Source organism: Zophobas morio, unplaced genomic scaffold (assembly GCF_036711695.1).
Source record: "Zophobas morio isolate AGI-343-1 ecotype UQ-CSIRO unplaced genomic scaffold, CSIRO_AGI_Zmor_V1 ptg000008l, whole genome shotgun sequence".
In the NCBI taxonomy this organism is placed as follows: Eukaryota; Metazoa; Arthropoda; class Insecta; order Coleoptera; family Tenebrionidae; genus Zophobas; species Zophobas morio.
The window spans coordinates 4799192-4822032 of NW_026972113.1; the positions used below are offsets into that span (position 1 = coordinate 4799192).

A 22841-nucleotide genomic window follows, 5' to 3' on the forward strand; every position below is an offset into this window, starting at 1 on the left:
CTCAGTTTTTTGTTTCTTCAAATTTTAGATTTGCGATTTTTCAGTTTGTTTTAAATTTCCCGAGATTTCAATTTTTAATTTCTCATTTCTTCAATTTTTCTAGTTCCAATTTTTCAGTTTTTCTTTTTTTGTTTCTTCAATTTTACGATATGCTGTTCTCCGAGTTTTCATTTTTAAATTATTCAGTTTTTCGATTTTTCAACTTTTAGATTTTTACTTTTCCGTTTCTTCAGTTTTTGATTTGCAATTTTTCTAGTTTTCGTTTTAAATCTGTAATAATTTTATAATTTAAAATTTTTTTCACTCTTTCAGTTTTACGATTTTAGAGTTTTTCCTTTCCTCAATTATTGGAATTTAAAACATTTTCATTTACTCGATTTTTCAATTTTGTAATTTTGAAATTTTCAATTTCTTGGCATTTAATTTTGAGTGTTTCGATCTTTCATTGTTACAGTTTTTCGATTTTACAATTTTTGGGTTTTCCAATTTTTTTATTCGAGTTTTTTCTTTCCAATTTTCGATTCATAAATTTTTTCGTTTTTTAATTTCTCCATTTTTAGTTTTTAAATGTTTGAATTTTTTGTTTCTCCAGTTCTTCGATTTGAAATTTTTTGATTTTCCACCTTTACGATTTTGTAATTTTTCGTTTTTTCATTTTTTTGCTTTTGCATTTTTTTCTGAATTCTTATTTTTCGATTTTCAACTTTTCATCTTTTCGAATAAAAAAAATGGAAAAATTGCAAAATTGTAGAATTGAAAAACCGAAAAATTATGAAGAAATAATTTAAATATTGGAAATCAATAACTTGGAAAAATTGAAGAAACGAAAAACTGAAAATCGAAGGATTAATTGAGAAATTTAAAGTCGAAAAAGTTTTAATTTCTTCAGTTTTTCTATTTGCAATTTTTCAGTTTTTGTTTTTTTATTGTTTCATACAATATGCTATTCTCCGAGTTTTCATTCCTCAAAATTTTCAGTTTTTCGATTTTTCAATTTTAAAATTTTTTACTTTTTTTTTTAATTTTAGATTTTTCAATTTTTCGTTTGTTCAATTTTGGATTTGCAATTTTTCTAGTTTTCGTTTTAAATGTGTAATAATTATAATTTAAAAAATTATTCACTTTTTCAATTTTACGATTTGTCGACATTTAATTTTTCAGTTTTTCGAACTTTCAATGTTAAAGTTTTTCTACTTTACAATTTTGACGATTCTGTAATTTTTCGATTTTATAATGTTTGTGTTTTCCAATTTTCCCATTCGATTTGTTTTTTCTTTCCAATTTTTCGATTCATTAAGTTTTTCGTTTTTTAGTTTTTAAATCTTTAATTTTTTGTTTCTTCGGTGCTTCTTTTCGCAATTTTTTGATTTTGTAATTTTTCGTTTTTTCGGTTTTTGATTTTTCAATTGCCGGATTTTAGAATTTTTCTATTTTTCAGTTATTGGATTTTAGAACTTTTTCATTTAAACAACTTTTTAAGTTTTCGATTTTTAATTTTTCAGTTTTTCGATTTTACAATATTTCGCTTTTTCGATTTTGCACTTTTTAATTTTAAATTTCTGTTTCTTTTCAAATTTTTGTTTCTTCGATTTTTGAAGTTTTTCATTTCCAATTTCTAGATTTTTCAAAGTTTTCATTTTATTCATTTTTTATTTTAAGTTTTGCGATTTTCCAACTTTTACATTTTTTGTTTTGATTTGAAAAGTCGAAAAACCAAAAAGTCCGAAAAAACTGAAAAATCGAAAAATTTCAGATTGAGAAAAAGAAAAATTATAAAATCAGAACATTGAAAAACAAGAAAAATTGCAATCCAAAAATTTGAAGAAACGAAAAACTGAAAAATTGCAAAATGGAAATAGTGAAAAATCGAAAAATTGCAAATCGAAGAAATGAAGAAACGAAAGAATAAAATACTGAAACAGTGAAAATTGAGAAACTTAAAATCGAAAAAAAATAATAAACCGAAAAATCTATAAGAAAAAGAGCTGAATCGAATCGAAAAATTGGAAAACTCAAAAATTGTAAATTCGTAAATTGTAAAACTAACACTGACAGTTCGAAAAATTAAATATTGAGAAAATGAAAAGCAAAAAATCGAAAAATTAACAATCCAAAAACTGAAAATCGACTCCTGATTTTATAATTTTTCGTTGATTGAGTTTTTCAAATTTCCAATTTTTGATATTTCAATTTCTCAGTTTTCCAATATGGAAATTTAATTTCTTAATTATCCGATGTTTCGTTTTTTCGATTTTGCTGACCCATTTTATTTCTGTAAAGTAGGAACTGATTTTGATTTGACAAGCGGCAGAATGAGTCCAACTGTAAACGCCACTCCTCTTCTCCTGGCCAATGAAGTGATTAATAAGGTGGAGCTTATGCGAGTAGGAGGAGCATGGTTAATATTGCGTTTTAATATAGTTCTCATGTCTGGTATGCTTATTTAACACCAGCTGAATACTTTTTATATATTTTTTTTACAATTTATCTATTTTCTCACCAACCATTTAACCGATTTGAATAGGAATGGAAAAGATAGAAATGCGGTCATTAATTAACAATATCAAGGATTATCACCAGAATGAAGAGAGGGTGGGTGGGCGGGGCTATTGCTTGCTCGTAAGACTGCAGAAATACCTAAACTTAACTCCGCCCACCTCTTTTCTGCATTTTGCTAACCTATTTCATTTCATTTCTGTAAAACAAGAATTCAATTTTGACTAGGACTAAATATTTTTAATAAATTTTTATTTTTATACAAGAAACGACTTTGCCGTCAGCTTTTAGAGAAAAATATTTAAAATCATATAACGTAGACACAACTAGGTATAACTGTGTACGGCGTTCCTCCTCTTCGAGCCATGAAATGATTTTAGGGTGGAGCTTGTGCGAGTGGGAGGAGCATTAGTAGTGTTGTGAATACCTTTTAGAAATTTTTTTCAATTTATCTATTTTGTCACCAAAGATTTAAGAGATGTGAGTAGGAATCTAAAAGATAACAATGTTTTTGACTTCGTCTTACAAAAATTTGTAGTATTTTCCTGGAAAACCCACGATAGATGGAGTCAGTTGGAAGTAACGTATTTGAAGATTGGGATTTTAATAAAGAAGCTATTAGTGTAGAAACCATGAAAGAAAGTACCACCAAAGAGCTTTTGGAAGCCTTTTGGTCTTCAAGAGAATGAGAATTTGGTTCAAACCGGAGACGAGAAATGTCGAAATCCATGGAATTTGATTGTGCCACTCGTAGCAGATAATAAAAATACGTACTTTGGTACTTACACAGACAACTTTAGCTAACGATAAAATGATATCTAAAAATAGATAAAATTACACCACTCATAGTGAATTGCTAAACCGTAAACAAGTGAGCGATTACCTATTATTTAATTTATCACTTGAGTAGCGCTGTGCGGTTGTTTATTTCGTCCGACAATGTTTCGCCTTGACGTGTTTTTAACACTTCTGTTATTACAAGTTTCAAGTAAGTTTTAATTATTACCGTTACCAGTATGGCAAAATTTTCTTCCAGTCTGTGTTTGCGATGACCCGATAGTACAGACACCACTTGGTACCGTCAAAGGGTGGTTCAAAAAATCGGTCGAAGGCAGAGATTTCGCCGCCTTTGAAGGCATTCCTTTTGCGAAACCACCAATTGGTAGTCGACGTTTCGAGGTAAGTACTTAGTTGCAAAAAAACGTTTAGTGAAGTGTGAGTTTAGCCTCCGGAACCGGTAGAACCATGGCTTGGAACCTGGAATGCTGTTCATCTGTTTGAGTGTGCACAGACCAATCTAACACAAGCAGATGTTATTATTGGTGATGAAGATTGTCTCTACGTCAATGTTTATGTACCCCGGGACCTTTTAAGTACTAGGAAAAACCTAGACGTTATAGTACATATCCATGGCGGGGGGTTCATGTACGGCAGCGGCCATATGTACTCCATCCCGGATGTTCTAATGGACCAAGACGTGGTTTTCGTTACTTTCAACTACCGAGTTGGAATACTGGGTTTTTTGAGTACTGAAGATGAAGTCGTTCCTGGAAACAACGGCATGAAAGACCAAGTTCTGGCCTTGAAATGGGTTCAAAACAACATTGCAAGTTTTGGTGGTAACCCTAAATCTGTAACTCTGACTGGATTATCCGCTGGTGGCGCAAGCGTCCACTTGCACTTTCTTTCTTCGCAGTCCAAAGGTTTGTTCCGCCAAGGATTTTCCCAAAGCGGTGTGGCTCTTAACTCCTTTTCGCTACAAAAAGAACCACTGACTAAGACAAAAATTTTGGCAAAAGCAGTTGGATGTCCGTTTTCGTGCACGAAAGCTATGGTGAAGTGTTTGAAGCAAAAACCATACAAGCATCTTCTAGACACAATGAAATTGTTCTTTGGATTTGGGACGTTACCCGTAGCCCCGTTTGGGCCCGCAGTGGAAAAAGGTCCCGACGCGTTTTTGCCAAAACACCCATATGAAATTTTAGCCAGCGGGGCTGTGATTGACGTGCCCGTGATTTTTACAAGTTGTGCCCATGAAGGATACATTCCGATGCTATGTAAGGGGTCCCAATCTTAGTAAACACTTTAGTAAATGTGTGATTAGTTTCCGGTGATGCTTTTGACACCTTTGACAAGGACTGGGAAACTTTAGCGCCAATAATTTTGGATTTTAATTACACGCTAGACCATTCTCTGTGGGCTAGTACTGCTAAAAAAATCAGACAGTACTACTTCGGGGAAAAGAAGATGGATAAAGAGGCGATCATGGAATTTACGAAGATGATTGGGGATAGAATGTTTCTTGTAGATTCTGAAAAATCGGTCAAGCTACAGGCTAAAGCTGCCACTTCGCCTGTCTATTATGGTTACCTTTCATATCCGGGTGATGACGAAAACATGAAATGTATGGTTAAAGAGTAGTAAGTTGTAGTTTTTTCCTAAATAAATGTTTGTACTTAGTTGTTCCTCATGGAGCCGACGCTAGGTACTACTTTGGGCCGGTTTTTGATCCAAGACCTCTAACTGAGAAAGATCTAAAAGTAAGAAAAGTCCTTGTGGGGATGCTAATTTCGTATGCCAAGACGGGGTGAGTGTTTGTTGTCGAACACAGACAACAATTAGAATTTTTTTTTAGAGTCCCGAAAATTGATGGAGTGGAATGGGAGCCAGTGGAAGGTGACAAATTAACGTATTTAGACATTACCGGACCTAGAAAAGACGATATTATTTTAAAAACTGTCGACGAACTCACTCCGGTGAAATTTTGGACGTCTTTGAATCTGGCTGAAAACGAAAATTTAATGCATATCAAAGATGAACTCTAATTTAAGTAGTGTTGTACAAAATTCAATAAAAGCACTATGACGAAACTTTGTGGTACCATATCACATTCTTATCTGGTTCCCTTTTAGAATGAATCATATTCTATTTAATTACAAGTCTCAAGTGTTTTTCATTATTTTGAGTGAAGGTTATCTGTTATATAATACTTGCGCAATTTTATACTGTACATTAAACTTTAATCAATTATTTTAAACCGATTTTCGTTGATACAGTTTTACGCAAGCGATTGTTATAGGTAATACAATTGTCTGAAATGACTTTATTAAATCCACTGTTGACCGACCATGCGCGACTTAATTGATGTCTGAAAAATTAAAGCGAATTTCAGTTGTCACTATCAGACTTGTTCCGCATATCAGCAAACGTGTTTTCAAGGTAAAAATAGTTTAATTATATCCCACTAGAAACCCATCCTATATAATTTATCAGGTCTGATACAAACTTAAACGCTCAGTCACCATGTCAAAGACACACCTTTTCTGGCTCCTACCTTTTGGTAAATAAATTCAGTACCATTTATACACCCTTTAAACTAATTTTACCATAGTGGTCCACATTTGTGCCCAACAACCCGTCGTGCAAACACCACTAGGATCTATAAAGGGCTCGTTTCGAAAATCCATTCAAAACCGCACGTTCTCGTCCTTCGAGGGCATACCATACGCCAAACCCCCCATCGGTGACCTACGATTTGAAGTAAGTACCCTTCACCCCAAACCGAATACTAATTTTGTCTTAGCCTCCTGAACCCAGAGAACCATGGAACGGAATCTGGGGCGCCAACCATCCCAGTTTTTGTGCCCAAACTAACACTTTTAACTCAGACATCAACGGAGATGAGGACTGTCTCCACGTTAACGTTTACGTTCCTCGTGAAAACCCCAACCCCGACGACAAGCTAGACGTCATGGTGCACATCCACGGAGGCGCCTATATGTACGCTAGTGGTCAATTTTTCGCCAATCCGGTGGTCTTGATGGACAAAGAACTCGTTTTGGTTAGCTTGAACTACCGTTTAGGGATTTTGGGTTTCTTGAGTACTGAAGACGACGTGGTTTCTGGTAACAATGGGTTGAAAGACCAAGTGTTGGCTCTGAAGTGGGTTCAGGACAATATAGCGAGTTTTGGGGGTAACCCTGAGTCGGTGACCATACATGGAATATCAGCAGGGGGTGGAAGCGTGCATTTCCATTACTTATCTGAGATGTCGAAAGGGTTGTTCCATAAAGGGTATTCCCAGAGCGGGGTAGCGGCGAATACGTTTTCAATTCAAGAGGGAGCGTTAGAGAAAGCAAAAATTTTGGCGGACGCTGTGGGATGTCCGGTTTCAGACACGACAATCTTGGTTAAGTGTTTGAAACAAAGACACCACAGGCAGCTTCTTAGTCAAATGGGGCTATTTTTTGGGTATTCTACAATCCCGATTTCTCCCTTCGCGCCTGTTGTGGAAAAAGGGTCGAACCCGTTTTTGAAAGAACACCCATACGAGTTATTGAAAAAAGGAAAAGTCAACGATTTGCCGTGGATTAGTTCGAATGTGGCTGATGAAGGCCACTTGCTCGATATGTGTAACTAATGACAATTTAAACTATTTTGGTCGTCTTAATTTAGTGATTCTAGTCCTTCCGAAAGATGTTTTCGATTTTAACACTGACTGGCAACGGTTTGGACCAATTCTTCTGGATTTCAACTACACCATCGGCAGTTCTTTATGGTCGAGTACGTGGGAACGGATTAAAAATTTCTACTTTGACGACAAAGCAATTAATGCCGAAAATTTTGACATTCTGTGTAACATGTATGGAGACAGGACTTTCACAGTAGACGGGCAAAATGTTGCTAGAATTCAAGCAAGCGTTACAAAATCGCCAGTGTATTACTACTACTTTAGGTACAAAAAGGAAGACGATAAGTGTAAGTTGGTATCGACTTTGGCTACTAATAAAATTAATCTGTCTTTGTAGATGTGAGTCATGGTGTCGACGCTAAATATTTATTTGGACCTACTATCTTAGCTCCAGACGCTTTAACTGAAGATGAATTACTTTTGAGGAATATTTTCTTAGACATATTCATTTCTTTTGCAAAAACGGGGTAAATATAGCAACTTGAGTAGGTACTGCAGTGAGACAGTAAAATTTTAGAACACCGAGCATCCCAGGAGTCGAGTGGAAGCCCACCAAAGACGATAAATTGACTTACCTTGACATCAAAGGTCCAAGAACAGAAGACATTACTTTAAAAGAAGTCGACGAACTGGCTCCCCTCAAATTTTGGCAATTTTTGGAAAAGTTGGAACAGAGCGCCAGAATCGATTTGTAAACTCTAAAAGTCAAGCATGAATTGCATAATATATTTTGTATCGATAACAAGTGTGAAGTTGTAATTACTCGTATCTATAAAGTAAACAAACAGATTTTTCCTTATCTTGTACCTTGGTTCACTAATGTGTTGTCATTATGACGCAACGAGAAATTACCTTGTAAAATATGTTCTTAAGTGCAAAGAAAAACTAAATGTATTAAATATAGTTTTTATAGCTTGCCTTTTTTCTTAATATACATAGTATTCTTTGACCAACACAATACTCAAAAGCAAAATTTCTATAATTCCAAAATCCATATTTCCTTGCAAAAATGTACTATTTTACCATGTCTTAAATTTCATGTTGTGAAAATATGGTTATGCATTTTAAGAAAAAAAAAGACAAAATATAGGCACCGCCCACCCACCCTGTCTCAATTCTGATTATTTTTTTCTATTCGTCGTAAGCCGAGGGACGGAGCTTAATTGTAAAATTCTTGTTTTTCTACGAGAAATTACCATGTAAAATATGTTCTTAAGTGCAAAGAAAACTAAATGCATTAACTAAAAAAGAAAAGCAAAAGAGAAGCCCCACCCATCCGTCTCGATCTCAACCGTGATGAATTTTTCATTCGTTGTCAGAGCGAGGGGTGGAGCCTAATTGCAAAATCCATATTTCCTCACAAAAATTGTGTTTTAAATTTCTAAGAATAAAAAAATCATCACAATTGAGATGGGGTGGGTGGGCGGGGTGTTACATCTTTCCTTTTTTTCTTAATATACATAGCACTCTTTGACCAACACGATAGTAATGTTTTTAATTCCTTGTAAAGAAATAAGTATTTTGCACTTGAGCTCCGCCCCCATAGTTGACGACGAATAAGAGAAAATCATTACAATTGAGATAGGGCAGGTGGGCGGGCTTAAAATTTTCTGCTTTATAATTTTTCGGTTATTCAATTTTTCAAAATTCCAAGCTTTGATTTTCCAATTTTAAATTTTTTTAATTTTTGAATTTCTCATTTATCCATTTTTCGCATCCATTTCTTTATTTTCAATATTTCGATTTTACAATATTCCGCTTTTTCGATTTTGCACTTTTTAATTTTAAATTTCTGTTTCTTTTTCAAATTTTTGTTTCTTCGATTTTTTAAGTTTTTCATTTCCAATTTCTAGATTTTTCAAAGTTTTCATTTTGTTCATTTTTTATTTTTAATTTTGCGATTTCTCAAATTTTACATTTTTTTGTTTTGATTTGAAAAGTCGAAAAACCAAAAAGTCCGAAAAAACTGAAAAATCGAAAAATTTCAGATTGAAAAAAAGAAAAATTATAAAGTCAGAACATTGAAAAACAAGAAAAATTGCAAACCAAAAATTTGAAGAAACGAAAAACTGAAAAATTGCAAAATGGAAATAGTGAAAAATCGTTCAGTTTTTTGATTTACAATTTTTCGAGTTTTTCAATTTTCCAACTATTGAATCTTTCAATGTGTACTTATATTTTGCACTTTTTCGATTTGAGTTTCCTGAGTTTCAGTTTTTAATTTTTCATTTTTCGATTTTGAATTTTTCGTTTCGGTTTTTTAATTTATTTTCTTTATTTTTTCAGCTATTCGAATGTTTAATGTTTCAATTTTTTTTCAATTTTAATTTTTTCAGGTTTTCGTTTCTTCAAATTTTCTGTTTGCGAATTTTCAATTTTTCATTTTAGATTTTGTAAATTTTCGATTTATTTAAAATTTCGAGTTTACAATTCTCAATTTTTCGATTCTTTCATTTTTCATTTCTTCTATTTCTATATTTGCTATGTTTCAGTAGATCTTTTTTTTATTGTTTCTTCAATTTTACGACATGCCATTAAATTTTTCAGTTTTTTAATTTCCCAACATTTGAATTTTTCAATCTTTAAATTTTGAACTTTTTCGATTTGAGTTTCTTGAGTTTTTAGTTTTTAATTTTTCCATTTTTTCGATTTGAAATTTTTCGTTTCGGTTTTTCTTTTCTTTATTTTTTCAATTATTCGATTTTTCAATTTAAAATTTCCCGAGTTTCAAATTTTTAATTTTTCATTTCTTCAATTTTTCTAGTTCCAATTTTTCAGTTTTTCTTTTTTTGTTTCTTCAATTTTACGATCTGCTATTCTCCGAGTTTTCATTTTTAAATGTTTCAGTTTTTCGATATTTCAACTTTTAGATTTTTACTTTTTCGTTTCTTCAGTTTTTGATTTGCAATTTTTCTAGTTTTCGTTTTAAATCTGTAATAATTATAATTTAAAATTTTTTTCACTCTTTCAGTTCTACGATTTTAGAGTTTTTCCTTTCCTCAATTATTGGAATTTAAGACATTTTCATTTATTCGATTTTTCAATTTTGCAATTTTGAAATTTTCAATTTCTCGACATTTAATTTTGAGTGCTTCGATCTTTCGTTGTTACAGTTTGTCGATTTTACAATTTTTGGGTTTTCCAATTTTTTGATTCGAGTTTTTTCTTTCCAATTTTTCGATTCATAAATTTTTTCGTTTTTTAATTTCTCCATTTTTAGTTTTTAAATGTTTCAATTTTTTGTTTCTCCAGTTCTTCGATTTGCAATTTTTTGATTTTCCACCTTTACGATTTTGTAATTTTTCGTTTTTTCAGTTTTTTGCTTTTGCATTTTTTCTGAATTTTTTATTTGTCGATTTTCAACTTTTCATCTTTTCGAATAAAAAAAATGGAAAAATTGCAAAATTGTAAAATTGAAAAAGCGGAAAATTGTGAAGAAATAATCTAAAGATTGGAAATCAATAACTTAGAAAAATTGAAGAAACGAAAATCTGAAAATCGAAGGATTAATTGAGAAATTTAAAATCGAAAAAGATTTAATTTCTTCAGTTTTTCTATTTGCAATTTTTCAGTTTTTGTTTTTTTATTGTTTCATACAATATGCTATTCTCCGAGTTTTCATTCCTCAAATTTTTCAGTTTTTCGATTTTTCAATTTAAAATTTTTTTACTTTTTAGTTTTTTTTTAATTTTAGATTTTTCAATTTTTCGTTTGTTCAATTTTGGATTTGCAATTTTTCTAGTTTTCGTTTTAAATGTGTAATAATTGTAATTTAAAAAATTATTCACTTTTTCAATTTTAAGATTTGTCGACATTTAATTTTTCAGTTTTTCGAACTTTCAATGTTAAAGTTTTTCTACTTTACAATTTTGACGATTCTATAATTTTTCGATTTTATAATGTTTGTGTTTTCCAATTTTCCCATTCGATTTGTTTTTTCTTTCCAATTTTTCGATTCATTAAGTTTTTCGTTTTTTAGTTTTTAAATCTATAATTTTTTGTTCAGTGCTTCTTTTCGCAATTTTTTGATTTTGTAATTTTCGTTTTTTCGGTTTTTGATTTTTCAATTGCACGTTTTTAGAATTTTTCTATTTTTCAGTTATTGGATTTTAGAACTTTTTCATTTAAACAACTTTTCAATTTTTCGATTTTTAATTTGTCAGTTTTTCGATTTTACAATATTTCGCTTTTCCGATTTTGCACTTTTTAATTTTAAATTTCTGTTTCTTTTTCAAATTTTTGTTTCTTCGATTTTTGAAGTTTTCATTTCCAATTTCTAGATTTTTCAAAGTTTTCATTTTATTCATTTTTTATTTTTAATTTTGCGATTTCCCAATTTTTACATTTTTTGTTTTGATTTGAAAAGTCGAGAAACCAAAAAGTCCGAAAAAACTGAAAAATCGAAAAATTTCAGATTGAAAAAAAGAAAAATTATAAAATCAGAACATTGAAAAACAAGAAAAATTGCAGTCCAAAAATTTGAAGAAACGAAAAACTGAAAAATTGCAAAATGGAAATAGTGAAAAATCGAAAAATTGCAAATCGAAGAAATGAAGAAACGAAAGATTAAAATACTGAAACAGTGAAAATTGAGAAACTTAAAATCGAAAAAAATTAAGAAACCAAAAAATTGATAAGAAAAAGAGCTGAATCGAATCGAAAAATTGGAAAACTCAAAAATTGTAAAACTAACACTTGACATCAGAGGTCCAAGAACAGAAGACATTACTTTAAAAATAGTCGACGACCTGGCTCCCGTCCAGTTTTGGCATTTTTTTAAAAAGTTGGAACAGAGCGCTAGAACCGATTTGTAAATTCAGTGTATAATAAAAGTCAAGCATGAATTGCATAATATATTTTGTAACGATAACAAGTGTGAAGTAGTAATGACTCGTATATCTATAAAGTAAACAAACAGATTTTTCCTTATCTTGTACCTTGGTTCACTAATGACGAATTAAACAAGTTCGAGCAACATGTTAATAAACATTTTTATTTTTTGTCTACTAATTCTAAACGTTTATTGCCAAAAACCTGTGGTACTGACACCCCTTGGTACAGTCCAAGGGTACCACAAAACGTCCCATGAAGGTCGCACCTTTTCCGCTTTCGAAGGCATTCCTTTCGCCAAGCCCCCACTCGGAAATAGACGCTTCGAGGTAAGTACCACTATTACAGTGAAACAAAATCTTGCATCGTTGGTACAGGAACCCGAACCCGTGGAACCTTGGTATGGCACCTGGAACGCCACTTTTCTGTCCGAGTGTGCCCAAACCTTCATGCTCCATCCAGACCAAACCACAGGAGACGAAAACTGTCTTCACGTCAACGTCTACGTGCCCAGACAAACCCCAAACCCTGACGACAATCTGGACGTCGTGGTTCATATCCACGGAGGTGCTTTTATGTACCGCAGCGGCCACTCTTACTCGCGTCCCGATTTTCTGATGGACCACGAAGTCGTTTTCGTCACTTTCAACTACCGGTTGGGGGTTTTTGGGTTCTTGAGTACTGAAGATGACGTGGTTCCTGGAAATAATGGTTTGAAGGATCAAGTTTTGGCACTGGAGTGGGTGCGAGATAATGTCGCGAGTTTTGGTGGAAACCCGAGTTCTGTTACCATTACTGGGTTATCAGCTGGAGGAGCTAGTGTTCACTTGCACTATTTTTCGCCTCTGTCTAGAGGTTTGTTTCAAAGAGGTTTTTCGCAGAGTGGTGTTGGTTTGAACCCTTTTACGATCCAAGAGGAACCTTTAATGAGAGCGAAAAAACTGGGAGCGGCGGTTGGGTGTCCTACCAGGTCGACGAGAGGTTTAGTGGAGTGTTTGAAGCAAAGACCGTCTAAACACATCTTGAGTAAAATTGGTTCTTTCTTCACTTATGGGTTTTTGCCGTGTATACCTTTTGGTCCTGTTGTTGAAAAAGGAGGATCTAGACCATTTCTAGCGACAGATCCTTATATTTTACTGAAGAACGGGCAAGTGTATGATGTCCCATGGGTAGTTTCCACGACGTCTCACGAAGGTCTATTTCTTGTCAACAGCAAGTACTCACGTTTAAAATATTCCCGTTTTTGATTATAATAAACTTTTCAGACTTCATCGAGGATTTGGACTACGTTGATAAAAACTGGGAAGATTTAGCACCAGAGTTCTTAGAATTCAACTACACCCTCCACCCGTCACAATGGGCTCCAGTCTCCAAAAAAATCAAACAATTTTATTTCGGCGACGACCACTTCACTAAAAACAATGTCCTCAAGCTAGTCCAGATGTTTAGCGACAGATTTTTCCTAGCCGATGCGGAAACGTCAGTTCGAATGCAAGCAAAAGTAGCTAAATCGCCAGTGTATTATTACATTTTTGCTTATCCTGGTGACAACAACGACAACAAAAGTATGTCACTCAATTTTTTGAAAAAAAATTATGACTCAAATTTCAGTTGTTACGCATGGTGCTGACGCCAAGTACTTTTTTGGTCCGTTTTTTGAGCCCACGCCGCTCACCCCCAACGAGCTCAAAATGAAAGATTTGCTTCTGGAAATGGTAGTTTCGCTTGCCAAAAATGGGTAAAAACGTAAATGGTTGTTGGTTTATTTGGTTTGATTTTTGTTTTCCAGAAAGGCGAAGTTAGGTGCAAAAGAGTGGAAACCCACCTCCTATGATAAGTTGACTTATCTTAGTGTAAATGGCGTCAAACCTGAAGAAGTTGAATTAAGAACGACGGAAGAATTGAGCACCAGAGGGTTCTGGCAGTCTTTGGATTTTTTGGAAGGCGAAAATCTTAATGCTGTTAAAGACGAGCTATAAATTTTTGAGCATGGGTTTAATTATTTTTCGGGTCTTTGTCTGTCCTATATGTGGCGAAGAAATCATCTTCAGAACTACTGGGTTGATTATAATGGAAAAGCAAAATTTGCATTTTTAAATTTTTCGATATTTAAATTTTCAATTTTTCGATTTTTCAACTTTTCGAATCAAAAAAGTCGAAAAATTGCAAAACTGAAAAATTAGAAAATAAAAAAAAACTAGAAACTACAAAATCTAAAAAATGGAAAAATTGAAGAAACGTAAATTTGAGAATTCGAAAGAACAAAAAAATCGAAAGAGTGCAAAATCGAAGAAATGAAAGATCGGATAATCACGAAATCCAAAAATTGCTAAATTTAAAATTTCCATATTGGAAAACTGAGAAAATGAAAAATAAAAAATTGCAAATTTGAAAAACTCAATCAACGAAAAATTATAAAATCAGGAGTCGATTTTTAGTTTTTGCATTGTTAATTTTTCGATTTTTTACTTTTCATTTTCTCAATATTTAATTTTTCGAACTGTCAGTGTTAGTTTTACAATTTACGATTTTACAATTTTTGAGTTTTCCAATTTTTCTATTCGATTCAGCTCTTTTTCTTATCAATTTTTCGGTTTATTATTTTTTTTTTATTTTAAGTTTCTCAATTTTCACTGTTTCAGTATTTTAATCTTTTGTTTCTTCATTTCTTCGATTTGCAAATTTTTCGATTTTTCACTATTTTCATTTTGCAATTTTTCAGTTTTTCGTTTCTTCAAATTTTTCGTTTGCAATTTTTCTTGTTTTTCAATCTGAAATTTTTCGATTTTTCAGTTTTTTCGGACTTTGGGTATTTCCACTTTTCAAATCAAAACAAAAAAATGTAAAAATTGGAAAATCGCAAAATTAAAAATAAAAAATGAATAACATGAAAACTTTGAAAAATCTAGAAACTGGAAATGAAAAACTTAAAAAATCGAAGAAACAAAAATTTGAAAAAGTAACAGAAATTTAAAATTAAAAATTGCAAAATCGAAAAACTGAAAAATTAAAAATCGAAAAATTGAAAAGTTGTTTAAATGAAGAAGTTCTAAAATCCAATAACTGAAAAATAGAAAAATTCTAAAATCGTGCAATTGAAAAATCAAAAACCGAAAAAACGAAAAATTACAAAATCAAAAAATTGCGAAAAGAAGTACTGAAGAAACAATTGAATCGAAAAATTGGAAAGAAAAAACAAATCGAATGGGAAAATTGGAAAACACAAACATTATAAAATCGAAAAATTATAGAATCGTCAAAATTGTAAAGTAGAAAAACTTTAACATTGAAAGTTCGAAAAACTGAAAAATTAAATGTTAACAAATGGTAAAATTGAAAAAGTGAATAATTTTTTAAATTATAATTATTATACATTTAAAACGAAAACTAGAAAAATTGCAAATCCAAAATTGAACAAACGAAAAATTGAAAAAATCTAAAATTAAAAAAAACTAAAAAGTAAAAAATTTTAAAATTGAAAAATCGAAAAACTGAAAAATTTAAGAATGAAAACTCGGAGAATAGCATATTGTATGAAACAATAAAAAAAGAAAAACTGAAAAATTGCAAAAAACTGAAGAAATGAAAAATGAAAATCGAATAATTGTAAAACTAAAAATTGAAAACTTGCAATATTTTAAATGGAAAAATTGGAAATTTAAAATGAAAAATCGCAAAACGAAAATTTGAAGAAATGAAAAACTGAAGAAATTAAAACTTTTTCGATTTTAAATTTCTCAATTAATCCTTCGATTTTCAGTTTTTCGTTTCTTCAATTTTTCCAAGTTATTGATTTCCAATCTTTAGATTATTTTTTCATATTTTTTCAGTTTTTCAATTTTACAATTTTGCAATTTTTCCATTTTTTTGATTCGAAAAGATGAAAAGTTGAAAATCGAAAAATAAAAAATTCAGAAAAAAATGCCAAAACAAAAAACTGAAAAAATGAAAAATGACAAAATCGTAAAGGTGGAAAATCAAAAAATTGCAAATCGAAGAACTGGAGAAACAAAAAATTGAAACATTTAAAAACTGAAAATGGGGAAATTAAAAAACGAAACAAATTTATGAATCGAAAAATTGGAAAAAAAAACCCGAATCAAAAAATTGGAAAACCCAAAAATTGTAAAATCGTAAAACTGTAACAATGAAAGATCGAAATACTCAAAATTAAATGTCGAGAAATTGAAAAATTCAAAATTACAAAATTGAAAAATCGAATAAATGAAAATGTTTTAAATTCCAATAATTGAGAAAAGGCAAAACTCTAAAATCGTAAAACTGAAAGAGTGAAAAAACTTTTAAATTATAATTAGTACAGACTTAAAACGAAAACTAGAAAAATTGAAGAAACGAAAAAGTAAAAATCTAAAAGTTGAAAAATCGAAAAACTGAAAAATTTAAAAATGAAAACTCGAAGATTAGCATATCGTAAAATTGAAGAAAGAAAAAAAGAAAAACTGAAAAATTGGAAGTAGAAAAATTGAAGAAATGAAAAATTAAAAATTGGAAACTCGGGGAATTTTAAATGGAAAAATTGCAAAATCTAAAATGAAAAACTGAAAAATCGCAAATCTAAAATTTGAAGAAACAAAAAACTGAGAAAATAAAAATTGAAAAAAAAAATCGAAGCATTGAAAAATCGAATAATTGAAAAAATAAAGAAAAGAAAAACCGCAACGAAAAATTCCAAATCGAAAAAAGGGGAAATTAAAAACTAAAAACTCAAGAAACTCAAACCGAAAAAGTTCAAAATTTAAAAATTGAAAAATTCAAATGTTGGGAAATTGAAAAACTGAAAAATTCAATAGCATGTCGTAAAATTGAAGAAACAATAAAAAAAAGATCTACTGAGAAATTGCAAATATAGAAATTGAAGAAATGAAAAATGAAAGAATCGAAAAATTGAAAATTGTAAACTCGGAAATTTTAAATAAATCGAAAATTTACAAAATCTAAAATGAAAAATTGAAAAATCGCAAACAGAAAATTTGAAGAAACGAAAATCTGAAAAAATTAAAATTGAAAAAAAATGAAACATTAAAAATTCGACTAACTGAAAAAATATAGAAAATAAATAAAAAAACTGAACGATTTTTCACTATTTCCATTTTTCAATTTTTCAGTTTTTCGTTTCTTCAAATTTTTGGTTTGCAATTTTTCTTGTTTTTCAATGTTCTGATTTTATAATTTTTCTGTTTTTCAATCTGAAATTTTTCGATATTTCCGTTTTTTCGGACTTTTTGGTTTTTCGACTTTTCAAATCAAAACAAAAAAATTTAAAATTTGGGAAATCGCAAAATTAAAAAAAAATGAATAAAATGAAAACTTTGAAAAATCTAGAAACTGGAAATGATAAACTTAAAAATCGAAGAAACAAAAATTTGAAAAAGAAACAGAAATTTAAAATTAAAAAGTGCAAAATCGAAAAAGCGAAATATTGTAAAATCGAAAGACTGAAAGACTGAAAAATTAAAAATCGAAAAATTGAAAAGTTGTTTACATAAAAAAGTTCGAAAATCCAATAACTGAAAAATAGAAAAATTCCAAAAACGTGCAATTGAAAAATCAAAAACCGAAAAAACGAAAAATTAAAAAATCAAAAAATTGCGAAAAGCACTGAAGAAACAAAAAATTAAAGATTTAAAAACTAAAAAAACGAAAAACTTAATGAATCGAAAAATTGGAAAGAAAAACAAATCGAATGGGAAAATTGGAAAACACACATTATAAAATCGAAAAATTATAGAATCGTCAAAATTGTAAAATAGAAAAACTTTAACATTGAAAGTTCGAAAAACTGAAAAATTAAATATCGCCAAATCGTAAAATTGAAAAAGTGAATAATTTTTTAAATTATAATTATTACACATTTAAAACGAAAACTAGAAAAGTTGCAAATCCAAAATTGAACTAACGAAAAATTGAAAAATCTAAAATTAAAAAAAAACGAAAAAGTAAAAAATTTTAAAATTGAAAATTCGAAAAACCGAAAAATTTAAGAATGAAAACTCGGAGTATAGCATATTGTATGAAACAATAAAAAAACAAAAACTGAAAAATTGCAAATAGAAAAACTGAAGAAATGAAAAATGAAAATCGAATAATTATAAAATTAAAAATTGAAAACTCGCAATATTTTAAATCCAAAAATTGCAAATCTAAAATGAAAAATCGCAAAACGAAAATTTGAAGAACTGAAAAACTGAAGAAATTAAAACTTTTTCGATTTTAAAAATCTCAATTAATCCTTCGATTTTCAGTTTTTCGTTTCTTCAATTTTTCCAAGTTATTGATTTCCAATTTTTAGATTATTTCTTCATAATTTTTCGGTTTTTCAATTTTACAATTTTGCAATTTTTCCACTTTTTTTATATTCAAAAAGATGAAAAGTTGAAAATCGAAAAATAAAAAATTCAGAAAAAAATGCAAAAACAAAAAACTGAAAAAACGAAAAATGACAAAATCGTAAAGTGGAAAATCAAAAAATTGCAAATCGAAGAACTGGAGAAACAAAAAATTGGAATATTTAAAAACAAACAATGGAGAAATTAAAAAACGAAAAAATTTATGAATCGAAAAATTGGAAAGAAAAAAGTCGAATCAAAAAATTGAAAAACCCAAAAATTGTAAAATCGAAAAACTGTAACAATGAAAGATCGAAACACTCAAAATTAAATGTCGAGAAATTGAAAAATTCAAAATTACAAAATATAAAAATCGAATAAATGAAAATGTTTTAAATTCCAATAATTGAGAAAAGGCAAAACTCTAAAATCGTAAAACTGAAAGAGTGAAAAAAATTTTAAATTATAATTATTACACATTTAAAACGAAAACTAGAAAAATTGCAAGTCAAAAACTGAGGAAACGAAAAAGTAAAAATCTAAAAGTTGAAAAATCGAAAAACTGAAAAATTTAAAAATGAAAACTCGGAGAATAGCATATCGTAAAATTGAAGAAACAAAAAAAGAAAAACTGAAAAATTGGAACTAGAAAAATTGAAAAAATGAAAAATTAAAAATTGGAAGCTCGGGGAATTTTAAATGGAAAAATTGCAAAATCTAAAATGAAAAACTGAAAAATCGCAAATCTAAAATTTGAAGAAACAAAAAACTGGGAAAATAAAAATTGAAAAAACTCGAAGCATTGAAAAATCGAATAATTGAAAAAATAAAGAAAAGAAAAACCGAAACGAAATATTCCAAACCGAAAAAGTTCAAAATTTAAAGATTGAAAAATTCAAATGTTGGGAAATTGAAAAACTGAAAAATTTAATCTAAAATGGAAAATTGAAAATTCGCAAACAGAAAATTTGAAGAAACGAAAACCTGAAGAAATTAAAATTGAGAAAAAATTGAAACATTAAAAATTCGGATAGCTGAAAAAATAAAGAAAATAAATAAAAAACCGAAACGAAAAATTCAAAATCGAAAAATGAAAAATGAATAAAATGAAAACTTTGAAAAATCTAGAAATTGGAAATGAAAAACTTAAAAAAATCGAAGAAACAAAAATTTGAAAAAGAAACAGAAATTCAAAAATTAAAAAACATTAAAATTGGATATCGAGGAATTGAAAAATCAAAGCTTGGAAATTTGAAAAATTAAATAACCGAAAAATTATAAAGCAGAAAGAAGAACTGGAAAAATTAAGATATAAAAACGAGAAAAAAAATCAAAAAATGAAAAAATGAAAAATTAAAATCAAGAATTTGAAAAATCGAGGAAACGAATAATTTTGAAGTGACGTCATCAATTTTTGGAGATGACGTCATCCTATTGTTGGTGGGGATGTATATCCAAAATTTAATTAGCTTTTTATCTAGTATGCCTAATACACTTATATGCACAACCGGAAATTATCACTGTCTAATAAAAAATCGGACAGACGGAAACGAGAGACCTATTTTGTCGTGCTCTAGGTGTCATGAAAGATCGAGAAAACATAAAAGTAGCCAGTCATCCAGTGGACTCGATTACAATACTCCCTTAGCTTACGCTTAGGAATTAACACAAATAAACATGGAGAATTTACTTTAACTGATTAGTGTACATAAAATTTACACTATATTAACGAACACAGTGAGCAAGAAAATTTTCAGGGTCATCATGACTTTCATTAAAAAACATATCTCACTTTTGCGATAATCGAAAAATATAGATAACAGGTGTACCATTAACCATTGCACTATAAATAGTCCGGTGACCTTCGGTTTTGATCACACGGTGGAAATATTACTTAAACATTGTGACAGTTCGTAAAATGTTGGTACTTCTCGCCTTCCTCACGCTCCTCACTTTAGGTAAATCGTGCGTAGTTTTATATTTTTTTCAAGCGTTTTTTAAGGTGTTTCCGGTGAGAAACTCCCCCTAGTGAAAACACCTCTTGGGGAGATTCGCGGCCACCACAAAGTTTCCTTCGAAGGTAGAAAATTTTCGGCATTTGAAGGCATCCCTTTTGCTAAACCACCAATTGGAGAGCGACGTTTTGAGGTAAGTTATTATTTTAGATAATTTTTTCACAATTAGTACTACCAGGAACCTGAACCCGTTGATCCTTGGAGTGGTGTCTGGAATGCCACCTCGTTATTCCAATGTGCCCAAACTAGTATGATTAATCCTAGTGAAATAACAGGCGATGAAGACTGTCTCTATATTAATGTTTTTGTACCCCGTGAGAGTCCAAATCCTGACGAAAACCTAGATGTCGTCGTACACATCCATGGAGGGGCATATTTGTATGGCAGTGGTAACGCCTACTCCCCCCCGACCCATTTGATGGATCGGGACGTAATCTACGTCAACTTTAACTATCGTTTGGGAATTTTGGGTTTCTTAAGTACCGAAGACGATGTAGTACCTGGAAACACCGGTCTTAAAGACCAAACACTGGCTTTGAAGTGGGTTCGAGACAATATAGCTAGTTTTGGCGGAAACCCAAACTCTGTAACAATCAATGGATTGTCAGCTGGAGGTTCAAGTGTCCATTTGCACTACTTTTCTAAGCTTTCGAGAGGTTTGTTCCATCGAGGGTTTGCTCAGAGCGGTCTCGCTTTGAACCCGTTTTCCGTCCAAGAACACCCTTTGATGAGGGCTAAGAAACTATCTGATGCAGTGGGATGTCCTACGACTTCCACTCGAGTAATGGTTGATTGTTTGAAGCAGCGACCCTACCGACATCTCTTAGACAAACTTTCGTTGTTTTTTAACTATAAATTCATGCCTTGCGTCCCGTTTGGACCTGTCATTGAAAAAGGAGGCCCGAATCCCTTTTTAAGTGCAGATCCGTACTACTTACTGAAGAATGGGGACGTATACGACGTACCGTGGATTGCGTCTATGGCAGTCCATGAAGGGTTCTTCCCTGTAATGTGTAAGTAAGTCCTCATTCGGTACCACCTTGTCTAATTCAATTATTAAGTCTTCATGGAAGATCTAGACAATATTGATGCCCATTGGGAAGACTGGGCTCCAGCTTTCTTAGAATTTAATTACACTTTACCGTCGTCGTTGTGGAAAAGTACTGCCAGAAAAATCAAAGAACATTACCTTGGTGACGAACACATCAATAAAGAAAATGTACTAAAATTGATCCAGATTTTTAGCGATCGGTTTTTCCTCAATGAAGCAGAAACGGCAGTACGTATGCAAGCCAAAGTGAACAAATCTCCAGTCTATTATTACCTGTTCGGCTATCCGGGAGACAACAACGAGCAAAAAAGTACCGTTTTTCTTTAAAATGATCGTGTTTAAATCGTAATTTTGTAGTTGTTGGTCATGGTGCCGACATTAAGTACTTCTTCGGACCAACGTACATGCCCATACCTTTAACTCCCGACGAACACAAAATGAAAGACGTACTTCTGGATATGTTAGTAGCGTTTGCAAAAACTGGGTAAGTAGTACCGATGTACCATAATTATAATTTTTTATTATGTATTCGCGTTGTAGCAAACCTACTTTGGGTGGTGTAGACTGGAAACCCACGGGTTATAACGAGCTGACATATCTTGAAGTAAATGGGTTTGAACCTGGCGATATTCAGCTCAAAACCACCGACGAACTAGCGACTAGTAAAAGCTTTTGGAAGTCCTTGAACTTTAAAGAGGGCGAAAATTTGATTTCTGGTAAAGACGAACTGTAATTTGGATTATTTTTCACGTTATTACATTTTGTAAATGTTTTACGATTTTGTTACGAATAAATTTGTGGCAGTACTCCGTTACGTACCAAATTCACAGACATTCTCTCTGTGGTTGTTTATAAAATCCCTTCCATTCTTCAGATATAATTGTAAACATAAACAGCTTTGTCATTATGATTTGCATGCTGTAACAAAAACCAGAAGATAAATAAACTTGACCTTATACAACCAAAATGTTGCGCTCTACAAAATCTAGAAAGTGCATTGTTGGTTGCCTAAGTGTTTATTAATTATTATACCGGGTGTGTGGAAAATGTCGGATTAACTATTCACTGCGATACCAGTGGTCATTAATCGTTGTGCATTACTATTAATAAAACAATTTGTTATTTTTCATTAATTAAAAACATGTAATAAGAAATTTATAAATTATAAACAAAAACAAACCCAATAAAAGAAAAATCCACTAAAGCATACCCAACTAAATTCTAGAGAAGATATTCAAAATTCCTGCCTTACGCACATAAGTCAACTCGTAATGTTTCCAAATTATCATCAATTTTTGTAAAAGTTAATCATTAGTACTCGTCAAGATAAGACCGATTTTGGCAAATGAGATACCCTCTAAGAGAAGAGGGCGGATGGATGGGGCTAGTACCTGATAAAACCTTCAAATTCTTTCCAAACAGACGTAGAATTTCAAGACAGGTTTAAATTTTCAAAAAAAACGAGGTTCCAAAATTAACTCAAAAACAGGACGAAAATGAGCAAAAAGACGAAAAAGGATGAAGAGGCGAAAAAGGACGCAAAAGGACGAAACAGGACGAAAAAACACGAAAAGGTCGAAATAGGACGAAAAGAACGAAACAGGACGAAAAAGGACGAAACAATACGAAAA

General features: G+C 31.0%; 4 protein-coding genes across 4 annotated transcripts; all 4 read left to right on the forward strand.

Moving 5' to 3' along the window:
• The first annotated feature begins 3377 nt into the window (after positions 1-3377).
• Positions 3378-5366, forward strand: LOC135125130 (carboxylic ester hydrolase-like). The gene is made up of 6 exons (XM_064050485.1): positions 3378-3484; positions 3533-3675; positions 3722-4553; positions 4601-4900; positions 4957-5083; positions 5132-5366. Exons 1-6 carry the CDS (start codon positions 3436-3438, stop codon positions 5319-5321), a joined length of 1641 nt encoding a protein of 546 aa, XP_063906555.1. The 5' UTR covers positions 3378-3435; the 3' UTR covers positions 5322-5366.
• Positions 5367-5513: 147 nt separating this feature from the next.
• Positions 5514-7766, forward strand: LOC135125132 (venom carboxylesterase-6-like). The gene is made up of 7 exons (XM_064050487.1): positions 5514-5715; positions 5770-5836; positions 5888-6036; positions 6080-6908; positions 6961-7254; positions 7305-7434; positions 7485-7766. Exons 2-7 carry the CDS (start codon positions 5800-5802, stop codon positions 7660-7662), a joined length of 1617 nt encoding a protein of 538 aa, XP_063906557.1. The 5' UTR covers positions 5514-5715; positions 5770-5799; the 3' UTR covers positions 7663-7766.
• Positions 7767-11666: 3900 nt separating this feature from the next.
• On the forward strand, positions 11667-13789 carry LOC135125131 (venom carboxylesterase-6-like). Its single transcript, XM_064050486.1, has 5 exons — positions 11667-12126; positions 12175-13009; positions 13063-13362; positions 13409-13535; positions 13587-13789. The coding sequence occupies exons 1-5, from the start codon at positions 11944-11946 to the stop codon at positions 13774-13776; spliced, it is 1635 nt and encodes a 544-aa protein (XP_063906556.1). The 5' UTR covers positions 11667-11943; the 3' UTR covers positions 13777-13789.
• Positions 13790-19803: 6014 nt separating this feature from the next.
• LOC135125124 (carboxylic ester hydrolase-like) lies at positions 19804-22033 on the forward strand. Its single transcript, XM_064050478.1, has 6 exons — positions 19804-20102; positions 20147-20292; positions 20338-21172; positions 21221-21520; positions 21568-21694; positions 21751-22033. Exons 1-6 carry the CDS (start codon positions 20063-20065, stop codon positions 21941-21943), a joined length of 1641 nt encoding a protein of 546 aa, XP_063906548.1. The 5' UTR covers positions 19804-20062; the 3' UTR covers positions 21944-22033.
• Positions 22034-22841: the final 808 nt, after the last annotated feature.

Excerpts from the sequence above, each read along its gene's own strand:
- LOC135125130 (XM_064050485.1), top strand. The coding sequence starts at position 3,436 with ATGTTTCGCCTTGACGTGTTTTTAACACTTCTGTTATTACAAGTTTCA. Across the intron at positions 4,554-4,600 it reads AGGATACATTCCGATGCTAT|TTTCCGGTGATGCTTTTGAC; the intron begins GTAAGGGGTCCC and ends ATGTGTGATTAG. Across the intron at positions 5,084-5,131 it reads ATTTCGTATGCCAAGACGGG|AGTCCCGAAAATTGATGGAG; the intron begins GTGAGTGTTTGT and ends ATTTTTTTTTAG.
- LOC135125132 (XM_064050487.1), top strand. The coding sequence starts at position 5,800 with ATGTCAAAGACACACCTTTTCTGGCTCCTACCTTTTG. Across the intron at positions 6,037-6,079 it reads TCGGTGACCTACGATTTGAA|CCTCCTGAACCCAGAGAACC; the intron begins GTAAGTACCCTT and ends ATTTTGTCTTAG. Across the intron at positions 7,435-7,484 it reads ATTTCTTTTGCAAAAACGGG|AACACCGAGCATCCCAGGAG; the intron begins GTAAATATAGCA and ends GTAAAATTTTAG.
- LOC135125131 (XM_064050486.1), top strand. The coding sequence starts at position 11,944 with ATGTTAATAAACATTTTTATTTTTTGTCTACTAATTCTAAACGTTTAT. Across the intron at positions 13,010-13,062 it reads AGGTCTATTTCTTGTCAACA|ACTTCATCGAGGATTTGGAC; the intron begins GCAAGTACTCAC and ends TAAACTTTTCAG. Across the intron at positions 13,363-13,408 it reads TGACAACAACGACAACAAAA|TTGTTACGCATGGTGCTGAC; the intron begins GTATGTCACTCA and ends CTCAAATTTCAG.
- LOC135125124 (XM_064050478.1), top strand. The coding sequence starts at position 20,063 with ATGTTGGTACTTCTCGCCTTCCTCACGCTCCTCACTTTAG. Across the intron at positions 20,293-20,337 it reads TTGGAGAGCGACGTTTTGAG|GAACCTGAACCCGTTGATCC; the intron begins GTAAGTTATTAT and ends TAGTACTACCAG. Across the intron at positions 21,695-21,750 it reads GTAGCGTTTGCAAAAACTGG|CAAACCTACTTTGGGTGGTG; the intron begins GTAAGTAGTACC and ends TTCGCGTTGTAG.